The following is a 26,550-nucleotide window of genomic DNA, read 5'->3' as shown; positions in this document are numbered from 1 at the left end:
AAAAGGTAACATTAAACAATATTTTACTTTAAATTAATTTCACAGCCAATGTGGGGTCACTTAAAAGGAGAAGAAGGAAGAGGAGGAGGAGGAGGAGGAGGAAGAAAGTAAGAAAAAAAACAAGTTTTATATCTAAATGCATAACATTGAGAAATAATACTAATTTCCATGAATAATACTTTATCCATAGTCATCTGGGAATAAGATATTCTACTTATATCTACTTTCTAGATAATAAAGGTAAGCATACAGTGGGAATCTTTTTCAACTGTATCATATACTTCCTTGACTTTTTCTCATCAACTTAGCGACTGGGTTGTCTGCACTGGGGTTTCTTGGGGTAGTAAAGTGGGTAGAGATGCTGACCCTACCCTAAATGACAGCTTGAAGTGCTTACAAATGGCTTTGGTTTTGTAATCTCTTCCTCTGATACTCATGGAAAAATAGAAATTTCATCCTCTTAATTTGTTCCTTCTATCTGCTATTGCCTTGGGAAATTTGAAGAAACAATTTTATTAAAGTTTATTAAAAGTTGTTTTTTAAAGTCACTGAGTGAGGGAGTAGAGATACTGCCTATGGAATTAAAATTCAGAGAATGTGTGTCAGCTATCAGCTTGATAGGTATGTTCCAGAGGATTGAATTTACTCAAAGTCTAACACCAAACAAGTAAGATATTACTGGTCACAAATATAGATGAACGGCTTTTCATTTCCTTTAATAATGGAAGAATTCTAAAAGAAATATATCCAAAATCAGAGGCAGAAAATCTGTGTTCTAATGACACATCTAGTTACAGACCTGAGTTCCATAAAGTAAAAGCACACACAGTGAAGTCTATCACATTGAGAATGGAAAGGTGTAGAGTACAGACCTCTAATTCAAGCCCTGTCACCCACTAGTAGTATGACTCTCGGCAGAAACTTAACTTCTCATCTATCTCATTCCTCTTTTCTTTTCTTTTTTTCATTCCCTTTTTCTAATAAAAAAGAGTAAAATTAGATAAACAATAAGGTCCTTCCAGCTCCAAAAGCCATTACTCAACCCTGAGTCACTGCAGGGGATTGGATATTACCAAGAGGAATCTTTCCCAACTGTATATGGTATACATGGATAGTTGTGATACTATGCATAATGGAATCATAGCTATAACTACCTAGCCAAAGGGAAATAGGAACAGAACCTATGAGTCAGCTTACAAATTATCTACTCTAGGTGATAAAATGCAAAAAGTACTGTAATAATTATTCTCATAATTGATGCCCAAATATAATCTAAAAACTTAAGCTTCTCATGTCTAAGTACTTACCCTTTTCAAATTAAATGCATATGTATACATGCATATATATATATATGTATGCATATATATTTCCCAGTAAATAAGAATACCTTTAAAAAATTCTGGAACTTCACTTAAATTATATTCTTTGGGTCTCACAATTGAAATTGACTTGGTCTGTGGATCTCTCTATTGAAAAACTTGTCTTAGGTTTATTTGGGTGCCATCTTCAGTTGACTCTACTTTTGGGATCAAGCCCAAGGGTAAGATCCATGTGGCAATGAAATTATAAAACTCTTTGGAGGACTTGACCACAAGGTTAGCAAGGACAGGAAAGAAATAGGTCTAGGGATTAGGAGTATTGAACTCAGATCTAGAAATTGTAAATCTAGTTTCCTTCAAGAAAGACCTTCTACATGACAAAGGCACAGCCCAATTATATGGTTAAGATTCATCTGCATTTCTCCTCTTCAACTTGATCCAGATGCCATTAGTTGGACGAAGAATCAACTCTCCTGCCAGACCAAGTTCTTCTCTTTTCTGGTTGGATTCTACCCAAAAATGCCTCAGGACACAGGAAAGAACAGTCTTTTCTTCCATTATGGCAAACCTTTGACCTTCAAATTAATGTAAATAGCATTAATTTAATTATACATATATCTCAAATCTGAAAATTATAGGTCCTACTAAATGAACCAAGTAACTTTATATTTCCACAGTAGGAACAATCAGAATCATTTGGGATGTTTGTTAAAAATGAAGATTCTTCAGTGCCCTTCTCAGCTCCTACCTAGTGCATCCGTATAGCTGGGGCGGGATAGATGATTGTATTTGAGCAAAATAGCAAATAAATTCTGGGGTCACTGAAGCATGAGAATCACTATTCTAGATGGCTTTCTTATTATTAATTTACCATAGAGTCACCAAATATGCTTCAGATTCATCCTTTTAGATCTGACCTCATTTTACTAACACGTACATTTACATGGATGATAAAATGCTGGAGATCCTAATGCATGGTGATGTGCATTCATTTTAAGTACTTCAGCTGGCCATATGGTAAGCATTGTTTTCATTTTGCAAGATGCAATTCTTAAAAGCAGGGAACACAGACATTAGGTTAAATAAACTAATTGTTACAAATAAGTTTTCTACCATATAAGCCATATCCTACTTTGATCCAAAATCAATATTTTAAAGCTCCACCATGTAACTGATTGTGCTTTATGTTACGGGCCAAACTGTGTCCCCTTCCAATTCATATGTTGAAGCCCTAACCCTCGTACTTTGGAATGTGACTGTATTTGCAGATAGGATTTTTACAGAGGTCACTTAACTTAAAATGAGGTTATATGGACAGACCCTAATCCAATCTGACTGGTGTTTTTATAAAAAGAAGAAATCGGGATATCACACACAGGCAAGACCCTGTGGAGATAGAGGGAGGAGATGACCATCTACAAGCCAGGCTTTAGGAAGGTCTCAGAAGAAACCAACCCTCTGAACACCTTGATTTCAGACTTCAGATTCCAGAATATGAGAAAATGAAATATCTGCTGTGTAAGCCACCCAGTTGGTATTCTCTTGTTATGGCACCCCTAGCAAATTATTTTATGACAGTCTTTTTTGAAACAATAACATCTAGTGATATAGAAGAAAAAGAAAATCAGTTTTTTAAAGACTGTTGTCGATGAGACACTACATCTCAAAGAAATTATTGTGAGAAACTCATTACCATGTAGGCCAGACAGGTCAAACCAATTCTGATGGATACAAACCTATACAGTTTCTGGGTCCAGCAGAAAAGGGAATGTATGCATATGGGTGGCGTCCTTGCAAATTTTCAGGAAAGAACCGCTCTGGCTGGAACTCCTCGGGATTTGGGAAATATCTTGGATCTCTATGAAGTGCGTAGGGAATGATGATCGCTTGGGAGCCTTTCACAACCTTGTAACCCGCTGTCAAGAGGTAGGCAAAACGCCATAAGAACCAAGTGAGATGGGCATTAAAAAATCCATTCTCCCCACTCTCTTGATTACAGAGTTCTTACCAACTACACAATCTTCGTTAAGATTACGGGCAAATAAGGGAACTGAAGGAAAAAGGCGAAGGCTCTCCTTAATGACACACTCCAGGTATTTGAGTTTCTTCAGGTCTTCTAAGGTAGCAGGACGATCAGACTTCCCTGGTTAAAGGAAATACATGAGATGACAATGAAAGAACTGTCTGGGCTTGGGGGATGGAGGAATCAAAGAGGAATTAATCAAAGCACTGAATGTTAAATACTTAGAGCCAAAATAGGATTTCTAATATTACACATAATCAAAATGAAATGAGACAATGTGTTAAGTGAGAGAAACCAGACACAAAACAAATCATGTATTGTGATTTTTATAATAATCACGATTATGATTCCATTTATAGGAAGTGCTCAGAACAGGTAAATCCATAAAGACTGAGAGTAAATCAGTGGTTGCCTGGGGCTGGAGGAAGAAGGAATGGGGTGTGGCTGATTAACCATATGGGGTTTCCTTCTCCGGGGCTGAAAATGTCACAGAATTAGATGGAGTAACAGTTGAACACTGTGAACGAACTAAATCGTATACTTTAAAATGGTTAATTTCAAGTTCTCAGAGCTTCCAGGTGTGCATCTTCTCTTGGACTTTCCCCACAGCAGCATGGCCCCTAAACGCCTTCATTCCTGTGTTAAACAAAGACATTAAGATTGCCTCCTGCCTCCAGACCAGAGAAGACATCAACCTCTCTGGACTTGCCACAGGAAGAAAAGGAGTATATAGCAAGGAGCAACTGAACATCTTGATGAAGTACAAAAAGAGATACATAGACTTGAGAAAAGCCAGTGAAGAATCTTGAAAGGATAACAGAAATATAACAAATGCCCTGACCATGTTTTCAAAGGAGGTTGGAATTGATCACCAAAATCCCAAATTCTGGGGTAACAGCATCTGTCAACCACCCACAAATCTGCCTTATTCGGAGAGGAAGATGAAGAGGCACTGCATCATCTGACCAGAGTCGAAGTGACAGTGTTTGAAGATATTAAACCAGGTTATAGAATAGAGGTTCATTTTGATTTAAAAAACAAACAAACAAAAAAACAACCCTCTTCCTTCAAAAATAAAGTTCGTAGCTGAAATAAAATTTGTGCTCAGTTACTTTCATATTACACTTCAATTTTCTGTCTTTCCATCTACCTAATAGAAGGAGCTGGGGCTCCATGCTTGTTTAATGGGGGTGAGGGACAGAGCCTGGGAGCTGGATATTCCTCAGCCAGCCCAGGTGCTCAAGTTTTCTATTCTTAGCCCCCTCTGCACTGTGGGTGGTCTGAACTGGCTCACCTCCCTGAATTACACATGGTACACAGCTGTGCAGAGAACATTCCACTTGCCCCACCCTCCCAGGATAGTCCTACCTGCATGAACCCCATTCTTGGGCAAAATGTGGAAAAACAGATGAGTTAGGAGACGACATGCAAAATGGTATTTGGTCAGGTCCATGACAGTGCTAAGTTCCTGACATGGATGATGAAGAAGGGGATGGAGGAGGAGGGAGGACAGGAATGTGGAGGCGATGACAGATGGAAAACTGATGGATTCCAGTCTTCCTGTTTTCATTTTCTCCAGTCCACTTGTGGTCAGTCATGCTGTTCTTGACATCTCTCTTCTCTCCTTTATGCCATGGTTTTCAACTTATTTGGGGGGATGATACACTGAGCACAATACACTGGGAAGAGAAACTCTACCCTTTTCCGTTCCAAATCCCTCTCCATCTCAACCAAAACTTCATATAAATAACATTACTATGCTCTGTGGGGGCAAAAACAAAAACAAAACAAACAAAAACAAAACCCTTCTGCTCCCTTAGCTCTGCTGGAAGCTGGAGGATGCTTGGCCCTGGAGCAGTGGTACAGAGAATTTTAGTTCTTTTCCTTTTCCTCAGTATTGGGCTCAGAGGTATACTGTGTCTTTGTGTAAATGTGGACACTTACCATTTACCAACATGTATCTACTTTCTCTTGCTTTTATTATTTTTTTAAAAATGGGTGCCTAGAAGATCAGGGACGGGTGGGTTTGAGATGTTTGGATAGGTAAAGTGGGCATCTTGACTACATGGCTTCTCCTTTGGCATTGTGATGTTTAATGGTATCTTTGCAGTTTAAGATGACACTTTAGAAATAAAATTCTCAGGGCACCTAGATGGCTCAGTCAATTAAGCGTCTGCCTTCAGCTCAGGTCATGATCTCAGGGTCCTGGAATTGAGCCCTGCATTGGACTGTCTGCCCTGTGGGGAGTCTGCTTCTCCCTCTCCCTCTGCCTCTGCCCCTGCTCTCTCTCTCTTTCTAATAAATAAAAAAAATCTTAAAAAAAGAAAGAAAATTCTTTCCTCATGACATGAGCACTACCACTCAATGGGAGACTGAATGAGCCTGTAAGACCTTATCTGGAGTTGACATTCTCTATTATAATTTTGTATCTGTTTATTTTTAAATTTTCTCTTTTTTTTTTTCCTCAGTGGGGGAAAAAAGATGATACTTGATTTTAAACACTAATGGTGTGCCAGTTGCTTTGTTACAATAAAACTAAACACACACAAAGAAGTGGCTAACTTTATGTGTAACAAGACAAATTAATACTTGCAACACCCATAGATTAGTTGCTCATGAAATTTTAGAGCTAATATTGGGGGTAGAAGAAAAAGCGAGACACCATTAGTAGAAAGCATGACAAGCGACAGAATAAAGTATTTCAAATAATAGTGTTTTAATTATGTGAGGTCAAAAAGTATTTGTGAGACCAGCAATGAGCTAGACATTGCAGAGGATACAAAAAGTGAACTTACTCCAAAAGGATGTGTGAGCTTTTCAAAGACCAAATTAACTCACCATAGGCAATATGAGAGAAATTAAAATCAATACAGGAAAAAAAAAACCGACTATAGAAACAGAGCCAAGAAGTTTAGATTGTCTCCATTCCACTAAATAAAGTCTTCCCTCTTGATATGAAATTCCAGTCCTCAGACAATCTGAACATTAAACTACTTGTCCAGCCTCATCTCTCAATATCTTCTACTCCATGTTCCAAATTCTAGCTGCCCCTCACTGTTCACTATTGTCCTCCAAATGTTTCCACTTCTGTGCCATTGTCCATCTGTTCTCCTCTTTCTAGAATGTCTGTTGTCTCCTCCTTTTACCTTTATTTTTCCTTTCCTACTTCTTTTCTCTATACAACTGCATCAGACACCATTTGTTGGTTGGCTGACCCAATCTTTCATTTTCTCCTTCCAGCTGTGGGAGTCATGTGATCTGTGAGTAAACAAAGGGTGAAATTGATGGCACAATGTGTAGCCCCTTTGTGGTTGGCTGGAAATGGCCCCTATATATGTCAAGTACTAATCCCTGGGACCTGTAAAGGTTACCTTATTTGGGGGAAAGTTATCTTTGCAGATTTGTCTCATTAATGATTGACAAATGGGGGAAATATTTTGGATTATACAGGTGGGCTCTGAATGCCATCACAAATGTCTTTATAAGAGAGAGGAGATCTCTCTCTCTCTCCCTCACACACGCACACACACACACACACAAAGAGTCAGAAAGAGAGAGACAGAGAGAGAGAGAGAAGAGAAGGAGGTGTGAAAAATAGAGGCAAAAGTTTGAGTGATGAACCATAAAGGAATGCTGGCAGGGACCAGAAGGGGGAAGAAAAGATTCTCCACTAGGGCTTCCAGAAGGAGAACAACCTGCCAGCGCATCAATTTAGGCTCAGTATTACTGATTTTGGACTTCTGGTGTTCAGAACCATGAAAGAATACATTTCTGTTGTTTTAAGCCACCCAGTTGGTAGAATTTGTTATAGCACCTCCAGGAATCTAATACATTCTTCATTCCCTCTTCCCCTTTCTTTTGTCTTAAAGATAAACATGAGACCTGGAACAACAATCAAGAAGACAAAAGCCACAATGGTGAAGAAGAGAGAGAAAAGAGAACAAGACTGGGCCTCTGACGACACCCCTGTTGGATTCAGCCTAGGACTCTTACCTATACTCCCACATACCTTGCATGCCTAGCTATACAAGCAGATTTCTGCTTGTATAATAGATTGTATAATAGAAATTTATGTCCTGGTCAGATGCAACCCAATATGGAACAGCTTTCCCGGACCCCCTCTAACTATTATCACCTGTTCCTTGCTGCTCCCAAAGAGTACCTTCTTCATATCACTCAAGTGCATAGCCAGGACTCCGTGCTTTACGCACAATGGCTGATTCGTCTACTAAGCAGTGGGGTCCTTAGAGACAGTAGCATTTACCTGTGCATCCCCAGCATCTAGCCCAATGCAGTCACATGCCAGGCAGTTAGCAAATGCCTATAAGTGAGCAGAAGAGACCTTGCAAAAGAGACGGTACTGGAAGGGATCCCAGATGGCAGCTTTCTTTCTAATTGCAGTGTCTCTGTAACAGGTCCTACTGCCCTCCTTAATGAGCATGAATGGCATTTGTTTCAGTGGACTCGGGACCCACAGAGCAGGTAACGATGGGGACAAACATACCAAACACGTCCTCCAGTTCACTGTCCACTTGTTTCTGGACTTCTGGGTAAGAACCCAAGAGATATAAGGACCAGTTTATCGCCGCTGCTGTCGTATCATGGCCCTACAAATGTGAGAAGAAACATGGCTTAAAAAGCAGAGTTGAATCGAGAAGACCAGGAATGATGACTCTGTTTTGAGTTGTCTCTGACTTTGACAGCTACGATGTGACTCCAGAACATAACAAATTAATTCCATACAGCATCTCACCTTGGTGAGAAGCAAACATATAAACAGTCCCTTCAAGGTGGAGGTTCATGCTCAGAGAGACATTTCACCTCTACATGGAACTGTCTACATGGCGAGAAGCAGCTCAGCTGTGCTGATAAGGTGACATTCCAAGGAATTGGGGCGCACTAGGTAGTTATTTATTTATTTATTTATTTATTTATTTATTTATTTATTTATTTATTTTTCACTAGGTAGTTTTAAAAGGGGAAAAGTTCAAGGGCACCTGGGTGGCTCAGTGAGTTAAGCACCTGCCCTTGGCCCAGGTCATGATGCCAGAGTCCTGGGATCGAGTCCTGCATCACGTCCCTTGCTCAGCTGGGAGTCTGCTTCTCCCTCTGCCCCCTCCCCACTTGCGTGCACACACACACTCTCAAATAAATAAATTCCTTTTAAAAAAATAAAAGGGGAAATATCTGACTTTTGTGAGCCAGCTTGCCAGATCTCTACTTCTCTACTTTCACCATTTGCAAGGTAGGCTTTACCTGTCCATGCTGGACAGCAGGGAGCATATACACAGTTCTAAGCATTTGCCACATCAAGAAGTTAGCAAATAGCTTCATTTAATATTTGCTTGAGTTCTAGGAAAAACACTAAACACTTTGCAGAAACTAACACAATTGTTCTTCACAAAACATTCATGAAATCTTGATAATGCTATTTACATTTTAGAGAGCAAATACTGAGACTGAATTTTTTATTTTATTTTGTCTGCTACTGGGAGAAAGCAGGATGAAGCAAAACAAAGCACAGAATTTACAAGGAGCACACCACTGGGCTAGGTGGGGGCAAAAACCTAAGTATCTAATGGCTGGCACCCAGGCAGTGAAAGGCACGGCACTAAAAGCCTGCACCCACCTTAAGAAGGAGGTCACAATATTACAGTCTGTGGTATGCCTTCTATTTGATGCAAAGAAGGAAAAAACTTAGAATTTCAAAGAACGTTAGAACTGGAAGAAAGAGATCATTGGTCTGGCTGTTCACATGAATGTGAGAGGTCACTGGGGGCAGATGGATGTGTGTGCACCATATACATGTATGTATGTATGTATGTGTAGGTAAAGGTACATGCATGACAGTGCATATGTATATGTGTGTATGGACACTCCTGTGTATGTGTGTGTGCACATGTGTGTGCATAGAGGGTGGAGATGTGAGAAGGTCTCTCCACTTCAACATAAGAGCTAATATATTGGGGATTCCTGGGTGGCTCAGTGGTTCAGCGCCTGCCTTTGGCCCAGGACATGATCCTGGAGTCCCAGGATCGAGTACCACGTCAGGCTCCCTGCATGGAGCCTGCTTCTCCCTCTGCCTATGTCTCTGCCTTTCTCTGCCTTTCTCTCTCTATGTCTACCATGAATAACTAAATAAAATCTTTTTTAAAAAGAGCTAATATATCTGCTATATGCTTCCCACAGGCCAGGCACAATTCTTGGTGCACTTTAAAAAATCATTAATCTAATCTGTGAGGCCCATGCTTTGACAATGAGGATGCTGGAGCCCAGAAAGGCTGCATGAGGTGCCCAAGGTCACACATCTAGGACAAGTCATGGCTGAGAATCTGGCCTCCGAGCCCACATGCTTATTCCCTCTCCACTTTTCTCATACAATTTCTTTTCAATAAAGTACTCTGCTTAAAAAATAAGGCTGAAATCACTGATCTAGCCCATCTCTCTATTTTACACATAGGAAAGCTGGGACAGAGATCGGAGATGATTGAAGCCATCTGGTATGGCCAGTATGAACCAGAAGAAGAGCTCATCTACAGATGTTTAACACGGCCTGCTTTCTGCTACAGCGCGCAGACGGTCCTCCCTCGGGAAGAACAGAGGGACGAGCACTGGCATCACATCCAGGCAGTTGCGCAGAGCAACTAACACACCACTGAGCACATGCTGAGCCATCGAAAACTACTGATACCTTTTGCTTTCCTCCACTTCCAAAATATTACCACATGGTGCTTAAAAAAAAACCCATTTCTTTATTTGGCAATTCATATATTCAGAGACTCAGTCCTTGTAATATTTAATATAGTTAGTTAGAATTATCTTGCTAAAAACTGCATCTTTTATTATGACTATTATTATTTGAAGACCAGAAATCTTTTTAGAATCACAAACTGGCTAAATTCTCTAGCAGAGGGCTCTTGTTCCTGCTTTAGTTAGGGGCAGCTCACAGCAGTAGCTATGTCCTCGTGGGTAGAAGCACGAGGAAGACAAACTGCTTTAAAAGGAGCTGGTGAAGAAACAAACTTGTGGGTTTTTAGAGATTAAAAGGAAGTGGGAAGCAATACAGAGAACTGATAGTAATCTCTGGCTGTTCTTCTGCTTGGAAAAGTCTGACAAACATTAGTTTTACTTGAGAAAAAACAAATGTGTCTATGCTGTAACCACCACGAATCAAAGATTTTCTGAACAAGGAAGTTGATCTGATACTTACTTAGGTTCTTAAATTTTATAATTTTTACTGGTGATCTAATGACTCTTCCTTAGTTATGTTAAGCTACTTTAAAATTTCATTAGGGGTGCCCAAGTGGTGCAGTTAAGCATCTGACTCTTAGTTTTGGCTCAGGTCAAGATCTCAGGGTCATGGGATCGAGCCCCAGATGGGGCTCTGAGCTCAGTGTGGAGTCTGCTTTGGATTTCTTTCTTCTGCTCCTACTCCTCTCTCTCTCTCTCTCTCTCTTTCTCTCTCCTAAATAAATAAATAAATCTTTAAAATAAATAAATCTTTAAAATAAATAAACTTTTATTAAACTTCTAAAAATATGTTAAAGATTCTAAAAAAATAACTGAAATTTATTTAATGATACCTAAAAATAACAATGATATAAAATACCTCAAACATGAAGGTGTCAACTTCTTCTCGAACATCTTCATGACGTAGCTTGTTCCCTTCATCATCAGTCACATTTATAAGCAAGTCAAGAAAAGCTCTGCGTTTATTTTTGGAGGGGGAGCAGTCCTTGTCAGCACTTCCATGTTCTTCGTCTCTCTTCAGTTCACTGGCCCGTTCAGCGATGACCTATGATTTAAACAATCACATGCTTTTGTTTGGAATTTATTATAACCCAACAATATACTTTTCTATGAAAATATACTAGCTTCTTTAACTTATTTTTTCTGAGACTATCCTATCCTTGCTATCTCAGCAATAACTTAGGCTCTTGGAAAAATATAACCATGCTTCCTTTTGAATTTTAGGGCATTAACTGATAAGACTTCTAAAAATGAATTTAGTATCAGACAACTTCAGAATTTTCAAGTGCTATTTTTACAGTCTTTCCAATGGGGTATAGCGTAATCATCTCTAGAGATCAGAATGAGCCAACGAGACAAAAATATAGGTGCTGGAAAGAACGCAATCCTTAGATAGTAGACTAATTACACATTGTTCTAATTACATGTTGGAGAAAAGAAATAGCAAGTTGACAGCTCACCTGTTTGCTTGCTGTTCCTTCTGGCTAGACTGCTCCTTCCTCTGTGTGGCTGGCTCCCTCCTTTCTTTCAAGTCTCTGCTCCTCATCACACTATCAGAAAGACCCTCCCTGATGGCTGTGATGCTAGTCCCTAGCACTATCTTCCCATGCTTACTCTACTTTTTCCCATTTCCCCTGCCATCTGGCATGATGCTACACTTGGTACTTTGTGCCTTTCTCATCTAATTCAAATGTATGACCCATGTGGTAGAGAATTTGTGTTTGTTCATTGATATATTTCCAACCTCTAGAACACTGCCTGGCATTTTAAAAACACTCTTTATTTGTTGAATGAATGAAAGCATTAAGGCCCATCAATGCAATTTGGCTATACATTTCAACTTTTTTCTCCTATCAGGAAATTCATCAAACCTGCTGGTTAGTGGTTTGAATGAATAGATCCTAAGTTCTTTGAGGGCAAGCTCTCCAATGGAACCCCTGGTGCACAGCATTCAGGATACAATTTTCAATGTTTTATTAAATGAATTATACTGTTTATCATTAATTATTGATATTAATGTTTAGGATTCATTAATTTAGGATTCATTAATTATTGATATTGATATTAATGCATGAAATTTGAGGATAAATTCAATAACACCCATAAAATACAAACTGTTGGCTACTCTCCTATAGCCAGGTGGTTGTTCTATATTCATTTTTTACAACAGACTGACATCCTATATCCAAAACAACATCACTATCTCTTTGCTATCTTTGAATTAGAAATAAAATAGTAAAATCCAATTAATTTTAATTTTTTCCAAATTGAAATACTAAAATAAAGGCCCTTTGCCTTTGAAAACTACTGTCTAAAAAAAAAAAAAAGAAAAAGAAAGAGAACTACTGTCTAATCCAAACATTTTCCAGAAGACTCTTATAATCCTCTTCTCTCTATTCTTATAACATAGCACTCAGTTTCTTCATAAATATCCAGTACATATTTTTTAAATAGATAACCTCCCTTACTAAACTAACCTCTTCTAGGATAGAGAACATATATGTCTTACTCATTACTATATTTCTAACATTTGGTAAAGTATTTGGCACTCAGCAAGTGCTTAATTAATATTTACCAAATACAGGATTGAAATGTAATCATGCTGCCTCCTTTTTTCCATTATTCAATTCAATTTTTATGAGGCACAGGCTCCACGGTCCTGCACTAGGTATATTGACAAAACCTAAAAATCATGGATTTAAAAATTTCTGGAAATGGATGATGGTGATGGTTGCACAGCATTGTGAATGTAATGCCACTAAACTGGACATTTAAAATGGCTACAATGGCAAATTTTTATATTATGTATATTTTACCACAATAAAAAAAAGTAAACTGAGGACTTACATTATTGGTAAAATTATGTAGGATCTCTAGGTTCCTTTTGTGTTCCCGGCCTTCTTTAAACATAAGAAACAAAAAGTCAAGCCAGAGCCAGGGCATCTTCATTCTTCGATGTATTGTATCACTCATTCTATAAGTAGGATAAAAATATATTGGCTGATCCATGGAAAAATGTGTATTTCTTTAGCACCTACTCTCAACAGGGTAATATATGGGAATGAGGTCTATTTGTCTTAGAGGCTACTAAGAGCTCCATGCTTTATGCTCAATAATGAATCCATGGGCTTTTACACATCCAATGAAGCTTACAAATTTTAATGCTTTCATTAGTGGAAGGAAGAATTCATTAGAAAACATCCTTACAAGATCTGATGTCTGCTTCTGTTTCTTCAGAAAGAATTCCTGACCTCATAAGGCTGCTGTGGCTCTTGGATCACATGTTGGGATGAAATATGCCTCTTTTTAATATCCACTCATTTATCACTCCTCTGGAGTGATAAAACCACTGGTTACCCTCTTCCACAGAAAAGTGCTCATTAAGTACCCATCTGTCACACAGCTGTCTTGAGTAACTCCCTTGTCATTTCCAGTGATAAAGAAGCAAGACCTCAACAGGATTCCCTCCTTCGAGATTGACTTAGACACCAACTCTTCAGAGACATGTTTTCTGACCACTCATCCATAGGAAATATCCCTGTTTTTCTTTTTTCTTTTTTTTTCTTTTCTTTTCTTTTCTTTTCTTTTCTTTTCTTTTCTTTTCTTCTTTTTTTTCTTTTTTCTTTTCTTTTCTTTCTTTTCTTTTTTCTTTTTTTCCTCTTCTCTTCTTTTTTCTTCTCTTCTCTTATTTCCTTCCTTCCTTCCTTTTTTAATTTTTTGATAGAGAGAGAAAAAGAGAAATCTCAAGTAGAGGGGAAGAGGGAGAGAGAGAGAATACCAAGCAGACTCCCAACTGAGTACAGAGCCTCACGAGCCTGACCTCATAACACTGAGGTCATGACCTGAGCCAAAATCAAGAGATGGACACTTAACCAATGGACCCACCCAGGCACCACCTCTGTTTTCCTTTCTAATGTCAACTTGATCCTTTCTTTCTAAGCAATTATTGGAATTTATGTTTATATTTATTTGTTTCAATGCATGTCTCCCTACTAATCTTCCTGTTGGTGTGCCCCTTAAAACTGGTCAGCACCTACTACAATGAATGGCAGATTACAGATGCTCCATAAATACGTATTTATTTATTAAAATAAAGTAAACTGAGCAGTGAACTTAAAGATAGGCTATATCAAATAAAATCCTGGCCCCAAATCGTAATAGTTGAATAACTACAAGCCATCTTTAAAATAAAATTGTTTTGATTGAAAAATAATACATACTCAGAGTAGAAAATATGAGAAAGGAAAATGAACAACAAAAGCAAAACACAGTAGGAAATAGAAGCCCACACACAAAATAATAGTAACTATAGCTGATATTTTGGTATAGTATCTTCTAGCTTTTCCTGTCTATAAAAAATTTTTTGTACCTAGTAGTTACCATTCTTTAAAACCTGGTTTTATTTTTACCACTTAGCATTGTAATCTCTCAATATATTGTAAAATAATCATTTTAAAATTATGGCATAATCTGGGTGTGTCATAATTTACAAAACTGTTCCTCTACTGGTAAAATATATGCTTCAATGACGAGGTCAATTTTAGTATAAAGTTTCATTTCGAAACAATGAAAAAGATACAAATTATTAGCAATAATTTTTAAAGCCCTAAGCAGCAATCATTTTAAAGATAATTACAAGGACTTCACTTACCTGTAGATGGCACGAACATACTCAGAATCCTCATTATTTTGAGCCCCAATATTCTTCCCCATAGCTGTTTCTGTAAAATAAAGACAAGAAGCAACCACTCAATTCTAGCACATAACCTGTGTTTATTTTTCAGTGGAAAACACTCAGAAAAAAAAAAAAAAGGACTTAAGTTCTGTTGTTCTTATAGAGTTGAAAATGGCTCCCTCCCTCTTTTGCTCCTTCTCCTGTAAATTTCTCCTCCTGCTTCCTGCTTCTTCCTCCCTCTGCCCTTCCTGGCATGTTGGATCTGTGACTGCTTTGCTCAAGACCGTCACAGTGGCTGCTGCTTCTCAGGGGGCTGAGCAATAGGGCCACCCTGAAAAGTACAATATCCTTTCCCATCTCCTTATTTGCCTTTCCACTGGAATGCTATTTTCTGTTTGGGCCATTCTATCTTTACATCAGAACTTTAGAAACAAATCAGTAAGACTTACCACAAATTATATCTAATGCACAAAGAGTGATGTAAAAAAAGCAGTTAAATGCTTCTTGGTTAACATGTTTTTCAAGCTTATTAACCAATATATTTGCGTGTTCATTCATGACATCTAAGAAATCTTCCAGAATCGTAAAATGGAAAGTGGGTGTTAACATTTTTCTCCTAGATCGCCATTTGTTTCCAGTACTAGAAACACAATGCATGGTTACAAATAAGAGAAGCAACATCAGAAACAAATTATAAATTTAGTCAACAAATCTCTAGTGAAAGGGCTTAATCTACAGATCCTCAAATGCTTCGGTCAGAATGGCAAAGATTCATATAGTGCTAAGAATGTGGATAGTTTAGATATTATTCTATATTACTAATATTTAAGGGAGCACTCATAAAAACTGAATAATTTGAGAATTGTTCTAAATTTCTCAGTTCTGAGTTTTTAAAAATTAGAATATCTTTTCTCCCCTCTATTAATACCTTAGTCCTCAGATGATCCTCATGGTCTGTACTTCTACTTTGAGCTCTATTATCTTCAGATTACCCACAGACCCCAGTAAGGGTCCTGCCTTTCTCTTGGCAGGTCCTCTTTCTGAGGATGGAGTCCTGTTTCTGGACTCCAGTTCTAGGACTGAGGTTTTATGCTCCATATATGTCTCTGAGGCTGACTGCCTTTTTCACTGGATTTTCACAAACTACCTGCCCCAAACTCTCCTTGGCTTTACTCCATTCATACACCTGACCTGATTCTTCTTGAAACACTGCTCATCATCATTACTGAATCCCGTGGTTGGAGATTACCATACACCCTGGACTCTTGTCTGACAGAACCAATTGTTCTCCAGACCTTTCCTTCCAGTCTCTTTCCTACTTCCTGGCACCACAGTCTTACAGACAGGACAACTACTTTGTGGCAATTCCTGACATAACATGTTACCAATGGAAGTAACTCTTTCTATGAGACAGCTTTACAAATTTACACTGACATACCTTGTAAGAAGTCCTAGGCCAAGCCATGGTTCTAGGAACTTGTATACATAGGATTTGTCGATTTGCCTTGAACTAGTTAAAATTACCTCGGAAAGAAAAAACATGAGAGATATATAGATAGACATCAAAACCATTTCAACAATAAGTTTAATTCTACCTGGCTAGAACACTTTTAAACTAACATCTCATAGCTATTACTTCTCTGGGACTCATTTTTTATTCCTGTGCCTCAAAGAAAGTCAAGTAGAGTTTTGAACATGTAACTATCATTTGGTCTTGGGACTACATGGAATTGAGAAAAAGGAACTGTCCAGGATGATGCCCTGGTTCCTACCATGAACTAAGAACCAAGTGGAGTCATTTATTGAGGGTGAGGGGATAGGGGAGAGGAGGTAAGTGAACCCAAGTATGACCACATCTAGGGAGATAGAAATCACAAGTTCATTTTTGGGCATGTTGTCATGGAGACATTCAAGTTGCTATGCTCTGAAACAGGAATGATGCTCAGGATAAAGACTGAACTAGAAGCACACATCTGAATATCTCCAGCATGGAAGTAACACTTTGAAAGCCATGAATGCAGTCAGATCACCTGGAATCCAAGTGAAGTAGAAGGGATAAGCATTTAGGTCCGAGCACAAAATGCTCCCCAGGCTCCCAGCTGCAGCCATGTACTCTGGACAGATCTCTACACACACACACCAAGCCTGCTCACATCAAGTCAGCTCAGCAGCGTGAAATCCTATGCCTGTCTCCTCACTCTTTACTCTGAACAAGGATGCTACAATGTGGTACAAGAGAAATCCAACATGTTCACTGCAATAACTAAGAAAGACATACCCCAGCATTATGGCCTAGGAAATTGTGTTTCATTTTGTTCCATGAAAAGGAGCTCTGTTTATCCCCTTTTTACTCCCTGATCCAAATCCCTTTTACCATCAAACCACAAGATAATCTCCCTGGTGTCATAATGATAAGTAAAAGGTATACAGTCTTTTTGAGCAGTTAACAGCATGCATTAATGCTATTTGCCCTATCAATACCAGATGAGCAATCCTTTTTGGGAAAATTAACTTGGAAAAATAAACTTGTAATGGATGTGAGACTCTGATCACCTTGGGAGAAACACTCATACTTTATTATTCTAACATTTTTGGACTTGTGAAACAGTGCCTGTTAGATAATATGTGGGCTCACTAATGGAATAATCCATTTATGGTTCTATAAAACTATATCCTTATGCAGACTTTCCAAAAAAGGAGAACAAGTATCTTGGGTCTGATAACAAATATGCACAGAGGCTGCTTCATCCAGAGCCTGCTACCCTCCCCAGGATTTAGACTATATCTGGAAAGCATTAAATGGCACCTACAGAGCCAAAAATACTTAATGAAATGCTCAATATACTGAATTCAATTCAATATAGGAATACTGTTATTATAGTTCTTCTAATGAGCCTTTCACACCACCAAATATGCAGTGGAGCAGTGTTCCTATTAACCACACACTCACCTCTACATTTTCAGCACTATAAATGGCCACTATTGGTATGGGCCCAAGCCAGAGTTTCAGGAGTGGCAGGTGTCGGGATTCTTCGCTGTAAAGAATGACCTGCTGAAAAAATTCTGGGAGAAAATATTTAATTTTCAATGAGTTTCTTGTTGTGTCTTTTGGGTTTTTTAGGAGGGAGTTGTTTATTTATTTACTTTGGGCAAGTCACTTAATATTTCCCAGACCTCTCACATCTTCAAGGTAAATCACATAGTGCCTATTAAATGATAAAATAATTGAATTGTGTAGGAAATTTAATTATGAGTAAGAAAACATCCAAGAAACGTGCACCTCCAAAGAACCCAACCCTTCCTCTCAAGGAGCTTCTAACCATGGGAGATGGTGACTTTTGTAACACCAGAGAAAATGAAATGGTTGCTAAAACAGAAGCTTAAGTCTGGGGAGTGACTGATTCTCACTGAGAAGACTGAACAATATCATGAAGGAGAAGGCATTTGATCATTAAAAAAAAAATGACTTGTATTTTTATAGGCAGAAAAGGGGAAGAAGTAGGAGTAAAACAGAATGTAAGCCAAGCAGCAGAAATAGAAAAGCAGAAGCACAGAGGTCTGGAAATTCCCTGTAGGTACAACCAAAGCATCAGATGGGGTGATACCTCTGGAAGAGGAGATTGGAGCATTGGAGAGTTTGATTTTCTTTTATATACTCTAAGGAGTAATTGGAAGTTTCCAGTGAGAACTAGCACGACTGGAGTCATATTTTAGGACAGTAACACCAATGTGGTGACATCCACAAATCACCGGGGGATGCTGGGGCCACAGAAAGCCTCTCAGGATGGGGAAGAGGCTGAGATTCAGTGCAGCCAGTTAGGGGCATCAACACGCATTAAATTTACTCCTTAAAATAACTCTGCCATACAGTTACTTTTACAAGTAAAGGGGGGAAAAACCCCTCTAACTTAGAGAGTTTTAATATTTGCTTTATATATTTTGGTGCTCATCTGTTAGGTGCAAATATATTTACAAATGCTATAACTTCTTGTTGGATTGACCCCTTTGTCATCGTGGAACGCCCTCTTGGTCGTTTATGACAGTTTTTGTTTTAAAGTCTCTTTTTTGTTCTGGTATTAGTATAGCTTCCCAGCTTTCCCTTGGTTTCCATTTGCATGAAACATCTTTTTCTATCCCTTCCCTGTCAATCCGTGTGTGTCCTTATATCTGAAATGAGTCCCTTATATGCAGCGTAGATATGGGTCTTGTTTTTCTACCCATTCAGCCACACTAGGATTTTTGATTGGAGAATTCCATCTCTTTACATTAATTACTGATATTGCCATTTTGTTCAGTGTTTTCTGGCTGTTGTTGAAATTCTTTTCTGTCCCCTTTTTCTTCTCTTGCTCTCTTCCTTTTAGAGAGTTTTAAGCAACTTCTCAAATATAAACAACATGGTTGCAAAGCTGGAAATTGAGCAGAACTTTGCCTGATGCCAGATTCTAGGACTTGCTGGATTTAAAAGTCCCTTTGTAAAAGCTGGTATGTTGTCACTTTCTACACTCAGAAAGTAACTCCAAGAATCACTTTAAATACTCCAATCAACTCACAGTTTATTTTGAAACAGGTCTCATTGGCTAGAGATTTCAATTCTTAGAAAAAATTTCCCAAAAGAACATGATGAGGTTGTTTAAGTGCGTTATTTCTTGTTTCTTAAACCTCAGGGTAGAAGGAGAGGTTAGCTCTGTTATAGTATTAACCAGGATAATTTTTACAACCACTGTATCTAAATGCATTACTGGATCAGTTGTGACATTAGTCACATGCTATTTAGCTGGTGAAAAGTTATCTTGGATTTCTCCTGCCAGAAAACAATTCCAATATTTTGACAAACACCCCCATGAGGCCTTATTTATTCCGGTGAAGTTGAGATGACAGCATTTTGGGGGTGGAACAGCAAGGGACAGAGGTGGAAAAGAAATTATCCTTCAAGCTTTGGAGTTAATGTTCAACTTGTAAAACTTATCTACAGTTCATTTGGGGTAAAATTGGGTTGTGGTCCTAGGTTTATTTTAGAATACATCATTTTGGGCAAAATTTTTTTTTTCAGCTCTGGGTATCCCACCTTACACACCGAGAAAAATAAAGTGCTAAGATCTAATTCACCACCCCTGCTAGGAAACTGAAAACACCAGGTACTTTTGAGAGCTTTCTAACTTAAAGTGGTTTGTTCTTTCCCTCTCATCAACAGAGCATACATCAATCTCTTCAAAAAGATATCAGTAAAAAACAATTCCCTGTTTAATAAAGAAGGTCTTTAAAACATGCTGTGTACATTTGCCAGGAGGGCCTGCCCTCATAGTTTACCGGTATTATGTAACCTCCTTAAGAGAACTGAGAAGGCCAAGAAGGAAACAAAGTTGTGGGCAAGTCTTGTGATGTGGGGAGGGAGGGAGGGAAGTCTCAAATTAGTTTCTAGTCCCTGATTTTGCAGAAGCGGTGGCTGGGTGGAGGCCGATGGTAAGTATTGAAAGGGACTTGTCCTGTTCCAAAGAAGTTTCTGCCCTCAAGGCTCTCAGAGCCAAGAGACAAGACAGGCAGTGTTTGGAGACAGGGGTAGCTGCCAAGTGGGGAAAGGAGGAAAAAGCAGCACAGAACTTAAGAAATCCTGCGTCCTCGCCTATACATAAAGAAAAAGTTCGCGTGAAACGGGGAGCTCGCTATTCTTTCTCCCAACAAGCTAGCACCCCAAGTAGAGATGCTCTGGGGTGGGGGGGGCGAGAGGGTGGTCGGCGGGGAGGAGGTGCGGAGCGGGCTGAGGCGCGAGGAGCTGCTGCACCCTGGGGCTCCCCGCTAGGGGGGCCGCGCAGGCAGGGAGCCCCCACCCCCACCCCCACCCGCACCCCCACCCCGGAGCAGGTGCGCCCGGCCGGGCCGCGTCCCCTACCTCTCCCGTCGGGCTTCATCAACAGCGAGTGTCCCACCAGCGGGTAGGCGCCGGGTAACGTGGGGACGGCCCTCATCTGCTGCCATTTCTGCGCGTAGCTCGCCAGCATCTGCAGGAGCCTCACCACTAGGGTGGCGCCCGCCAGCGAGGCAGCGCCCAGCGCGCCCCACAGCAGCAGCTTCTGCCCCAAGGGCACCAGCCACAGCGCGGGCATCGCGCAGCGCTCGGCTCCGCACGGCCACGGCCACTGCCCGCGGGGCGGCGCGGGGCGCAGCTCCAGCCCCTGGTCCTGGGAGGAGTCCCGGGACTCCGCAGGGATGCTCGCGCGCCCCGCGGGGGGGAGGTGGCTCCTCTCCTCCTCCTCCCCCTCCTCCTCCACCTCTTCCTCCTCCCCCTCCTCCTCCCCCTCCTCCCCCACCCCTGCCCCGCCCGGGGCTTCTCGCTGCAGGGGTCGCCCCCGGGACCAGGCTGGAGCCTCCCGGGCTCCTAGGAGCGCACCGCTGGGGCTGGGGGGGGGGGGGGGGGGCGGGGGGTGGTTGTGCCTGCAAAACCCTACGTAATGCACACCGGCCTCTTTGTTTGGACAAGCAGAAACCGAAAGACCGGAAAACAGCTCCGGGGTTCCGCAGAGTGTTGCTAAATGGAAATGAAGGCATTTAAGTGAAGTGGGGAGGAGGAGGAGGAGGGTGAAGGGCGGGCTGAGCTTTGGGTTTTAGGTCTCTGCTGCTGGTCAGGGGAGAACGCCAGCTGGGGACAAGGGTATGCTTCAAAAGTGAAATAAAGGGGCATCTGGATTCGAAACAGTCTTCAGAGCTTTCCCCCGCCCCCCCCCCCCCCGGCGGGGTCTCTAACCTCTTGCTTCCTTGCGCAAGCCGGCCGCGTTCCACTGTTAGGACTGGCCGCCTGCCCCCAGGGCTGTCCCCGGCTTCTGCATCACTCAGAGCACTCTCTACTTTGATCGAGGGGAGCTCTAAGGGCAACAACCTTGGGAGCACCAATTTTCGGTTGGCATCAGGTGCCTGAGACAAGGGACAGCTGCATTGCTGCGATGCTAATATTTTCCAAAACATCCTTGGGACCGTGAAGAGCCAGCACCTAAAAAAGGACAAGTGGCGGGGGCGGGGTGGGGGAGAGCGGTCAAAGCCTTGGAAAGAGATTGAAGGAAGAGACGCTGGGAAGGGAGGGCTTGGTAAGGAGACAGTAGTTCTGGCCTGCTCTCAAAAGGGAGCGAAGAAAATCACTGAGCCTGCAGAAGGAAAGGGCAGTGACAAGGATGCTGGAATTCTGTCCAAGGGCTGTGGGTCCTATCACTTTCCTTCTTTTCCGCAGACAAGGATACCTCCCTCAAGCCTGCCTCCACCTTAAAAATAAAACTGTCAGTTCTTTTATCAGCAAAATGGGTATGTTTGGGAGTAGTAGAGAATTGCAATTTGAGGCAAAAGACAGCAAAGTCATAGAGGAGCCCAGAGTACGAGGGAGAAAAAAGTGCTCCCTTATCCAGGAAAGAGGGAATTGGTGATGCTGTTGGAAACAAAAAGTCCATTCGCTAAACTGGGAGTTCCAAGTGTAGTGGCTTCTCATTGGCTGAGTTGTGAGAGGCTCTCATTGGCTGTGCTGTTGCCAGGGGAGGAGAAAAACCTTTCTTCCTCCCTGCCGGGATAGTGAAGAGGTATCCCTTGCAAGGATTGTATCTTTCCGTTGGGTCTGAGATTGAGGAAGGGGAGTAGGGGGGAGTGCTCCCCCTGCTGGCCTCCCACTCCATTTTAGAGGAAGGGTCCCTTTACCAATTTACAAAGAGCCTGGTAGCAGGTCCCTGAACTATAGCAAAAGCAGCAAGGAAGATGGTAAATTGAGAAATGCTCTGGATTCCTACTCTGCTTAATTAGATTAGTTTTCACCGTAGTTATTGTATAGATTTCACACCAGCCATTTACGGCGCCTCTTTGAAGTAGAGAGAAACATTGCCTAGTGCTTTTCTCCAACGGATTTTTTTTTTTTTTTGTCATCTGTAAGTAGCAATATGGAAAGAGTCTTATGAAATACTAAGTAGAAAACAAATAATAAAACAAGTTGCAGAACTGAATATATAATGTCATGTCATCTTTGGGAGAAAAAGTCTATCTCCAAACTGATGTCTGGAAAGAATTCTACGGAGTGGGAATGGAGAAGAGCTTGCACTGTTTTTTACTCACTTCTACATTGTTTAATCATGTTAAGAACTTAAGAAAATTATTTAATACCTTTAAGGGTATCTCATGATTTTTATTTTCTAAGGGATTGAGTCCACATCTCCCTCTCGTTCCGTTCCTCTGCTCCTTACAGAAAAATCCCTCAAAAGACTGGCCGTGCCTGTTGGCTTTGATTCCTCTCCTCATATTCTCTCCTGAACCCTCTGCTATCAGGCCTTGTCCATTCCACTAACACAGATCTTGTCAATTTTACCAATATCATCCCTGTGGCTAAATCTTCAAATCATTTCTTGGCCCTTATGAACAGCATCCAACATATTGGAGTCCTTGTCACCTTCTCGGAAAACGTTTTCTTTCCACTTGACTTTGAGCATTCCCCGTTCTTTGATTTTTATTCTCCCTCACCAGTCATTCCTTCTAGCTCTGCCGGTTTCTCTTCACATCCCATTCCTCTAGATATTAAGAGGCCCAGGACCCAGCACACTTGTTTTCCCTGAATCTCAACACTCAGTCACTTGGTAATCTCATCCACTTCAGCACTTAAATACCATCTATATGTTGACAGTTGCCAAATGTATCCCTCTAGTCTGCATTTCTTTACAAACCGGGTGTAGGTCCTCAAATGCCTCCGTGTTCCCACTTAGGCATCTAATAGGCATCTCAAACGTGACATATCCCAGGATGTTCCCTAGTGTTAAACCAAAGCCTAGGAGTCAATCTTGACTCGTTTTCATCACACTATACATCCAATGCAGCAGCAAATCCTATTGGCTCAAGTTTCAAAATATCTCCAAAGTCCCTTGACTCCTCACTAGCTGTACCACTATCATCTCATCTGAACATCACCTGGGGTCAGATTACATCACTCTGTCCTGAAAACTCTCCAGTGGCTTCCCAGTTCAGTTAATTTACCATTCCCAAAGTCAGAAAGGATCTTATCCCTTCAGCTCCAATTACTTCACCAGTCTCATCTCCTACCACACACACCCCTGCTAAATCCACACCACATCCCACTAGCCTCTTTGCTATTCCTCAAACCTCCAGGTATGGTCCTGTTGCAGGCCTTTGTGTTTTTTCCTCTGCCTAGCATAATTTTTCATATATATGTGCTTCTCTTCTCATCTTCAAGTCTTTGCTAAAATATTGCCTCTCAATAAAGTTTTCCCTATTTTATCTAAAGTTGCAGCTCTTGCCAATGTTACCTTGCCATTTCATGTTTCTTCATAGCACTATTGCTATCTGACCTTGCATTATGTTTGTACTGATTTGTTTATAATGGGTTTCCTCTGCTGAAATCTAAGTTCTATTAGGGCAAAGACTTTGGACTTTGTCTTGTTCAGTCCAATGCTCAGAACAGAATCTTACACAAAAAAGGTACTTGCTGAATATTTGATGAAATAATAAATCCATGATTATCACACAGGAATGTCATCTTCTGGAGAAAAAACTTAAATTGGCATAAACCCTCACAAACATGTATGGTTATGTATTTTTAATTCCCTGGGAAAGGTTTGCTATGCAGCTAAAAATAAATGAGTGAATAATCTGTGTATTAGAAACTGGAGAGGTACATAAATTATATAAAAATTGGAAATCAAAAGAAGCCTTATGAGTAAAATGAAGTTTTGAAAATTCTTTCAATACTTTTGTTAAAAATTAAAGAGCTAAAATCCTGAGTAATGATCTGTAGTCATAAGAAAGCAGGGGCATTAAAAGTATAATACCCACCTGTTTTATGACATAAAACTGTACCTCTTAATTGGCATAGAAATTCCATTCTAGTTCAGAATAACATCAGTATGGATATTCCGTTGATATTTAATATATAAAATTTAGCAGTTTTCTGGTATTTTACATGTGTTTACGTTATTCTAAAATTCCTTCATTCTTTCCTTGGTTTTGGATGAATTGACAGATATTTCAGTTAATGTAGTCATTAACCTTCATTTAAAAATAGACCTTAGGAGTTATTCAATTTGCCTTTTTCAGTTTTTAACAAAGAAATTCTATGACTCATTTATCAAGGTGGATTATGATGGAAGCACTGCCCCAATTTTTCCCTAATCAGTTCAAAAAGCACCATCCTTGATATAAGCATTATTTACTAACCTCTAAATCTCATTTAACATGAAATAAATTATCTTTAATACAGGTGTAAAAACATATGCTCTGAGCAGATCTTTTTTAAATTCAGTGGCAGAGCCAAGTCTGTTATCTCTAAAATTGTACTTTATCCTCCAACTGAAAATGTTTAGAAGATGCAAATTAGGATTGCTGGACTTGGTTCTATTTTTTGAAAGCATTTTTTATCACTACATGTATAAAGAATAGATTCTAAAATTTATATACAAAGGAATAGATTCTTATTTACAAAACTCAGAAGCCACACAAAGTAAAGCTACCACAAAATATATTCAGTGGTTCTCCAGGAGAAACTAATTTATCTTCAATACTCATCCTTAATGTTAGTTTAGAATGCATAGCAGTCATTTTCTTTCTAGTCATTTCTTTCCTTCTAATGCTGATTAGGAAAGGAGGTGTATGGTTCCTGGAAGCTGGTAGAAATTAGCCTGAGCAGTTCTGTTAAGAGCAGGGTGGATAAAATGAGTACAGTTGGCCGTAATTAGGGACCAGAGAGCCCAAACTAGAAGCCCTTAGGAACCGGGAATCCAGACTGCTCCCATGTCCAGGAATTCTTCCTAGATGGTAGCTGCTAAATTAACACTAATATTTTCTCTTGAAAGTTTCTATAGCTGATGTTGGGGGGGGGGGGTGTTTAGAAAATTCTCCAAATGTTTCAGTCTGCTTTGTGTGGGTAACTAAGCATTAAAAATGCTACCTAGAGTTGCAGAGCTGTGGCCATCATCCATCTACTCCCTAACATGCTCTGTTACTATAAGAAATGAATCAGGAATGGAAGGGAGCAATGATCAGAGGAGATGGGGCTCTAGCATCACATATGTTCCATCATTCCGTGATCAAGGACAATACTAATTCTAGTCCCAACATACTTTTTAATTTCAGATATCTATAGATAGGCCAAAATCTTCTTTTCTTACAGTGGAAATATGTCTGAAAATACATGTCCATGATGATAGATAGATGAAATTTCATTTTGGGTTACTAAAATATAGATTGATAAATTTAAGTGATGGGGGAAAAATGGTGATTTGAGATCTGAGAATCTAAAAGTGAACCTAAGAATATAAGTCACTATAAAGAAAAAAACATGGGGTGGGGAAGCAAAAGAAAATGACCCTAGAGCTTGACTTCCAATCGACCATGTCTCCTTGGCATTCCCTATTTCATTTTCTATATGACTATCAGACAGGGACACATTCTCTGAAGGAAAGAAAGCAGGGCAAGAGGACAGAGAGGAGAGAACCGCTGCCTTAGAAGGGTCAGGAAGGCTTTCTGGCAGAGGTGACATCTGAGCAAAAGTCAGCCTGTGATCAAATAAGGGAAGAGGATGCTGAAAGCCTTCCTTCAGTGGATGAACACCTTCACCTGTAAACAACAAGGAGGAAACCATAAATGATATATTATGTTTATGTTCAGATTTAAAAATCAATAAATTCGGGCTACTTTTGAATCAATTGGGTTTGTGAGCCTCTTTGAGGAATGGCAATTCCTCAAGCCATTTTTGTTTACTAGTTTTCATGCTCAAATCCAGTTGATTCAAAAGTAGCCCAAATTAATTGACTAGA

General features: G+C 40.1%; 2 protein-coding genes across 2 annotated transcripts in view; both read right to left on the bottom strand.

The window, feature by feature from the left end:
• Window positions 1–3,189, bottom strand: part of KLKB1 (kallikrein B1) — a 34,557-nt gene extending 31,368 nt beyond the window's left edge. Inside the window, exon 1 of the mRNA XM_077848803.1 lies at window positions 3,056–3,189. The gene's annotated coding sequence lies outside the window, so the exon portion shown is untranslated. The remainder of the gene's footprint in view (window positions 1–3,055) is intronic.
• On the bottom strand, window positions 692–20,920 carry CYP4V2 (cytochrome P450 family 4 subfamily V member 2). The gene is made up of 11 exons (XM_077848806.1): window positions 20,655–20,920; window positions 17,718–17,830; window positions 16,206–16,291; window positions 15,217–15,407; window positions 14,744–14,813; window positions 12,940–13,066; window positions 10,952–11,137; window positions 7,847–7,949; window positions 3,328–3,462; window positions 3,056–3,235; window positions 692–1,894 (listed from the first exon to the last, which is right to left on the bottom strand). Exons 1-11 carry the CDS (start codon window positions 20,866–20,868, stop codon window positions 1,722–1,724), a joined length of 1,578 nt encoding a protein of 525 aa, XP_077704932.1. The 5' UTR covers window positions 20,869–20,920; the 3' UTR covers window positions 692–1,721.
• Between the last annotated feature and the right edge of the window lie 5,630 nt (window positions 20,921–26,550).

This window comes from Canis aureus, chromosome 15, assembly GCF_053574225.1.
Source record: "Canis aureus isolate CA01 chromosome 15, VMU_Caureus_v.1.0, whole genome shotgun sequence".
Lineage (NCBI taxonomy): Eukaryota > Metazoa > Chordata > Mammalia > Carnivora > Canidae > Canis > Canis aureus.
This window is presented reverse-complemented; position numbering and strand designations above follow the sequence as displayed.

Bases quoted from the DNA above. Each gene is read 5' to 3' on its own strand.
- CYP4V2 (XM_077848806.1), bottom strand. From the start codon at position 20,868: ATGCCCGCGCTGTGGCTGGTGCCCTTGGGGCAGAAGCTGCTGCTGTGG. The intron at 15,408-16,205 runs GTATGTCAGTGT...TTGTGTTTCTAG, and splicing joins GGCCTAGGACTTCTTACAAG to TACTGGAAACAAATGGCGAT. The intron at 13,067-14,743 runs GTAAGTGAAGTC...TCCTACTTATAG, and splicing joins TATGTTCGTGCCATCTACAG to AATGAGTGATACAATACATC.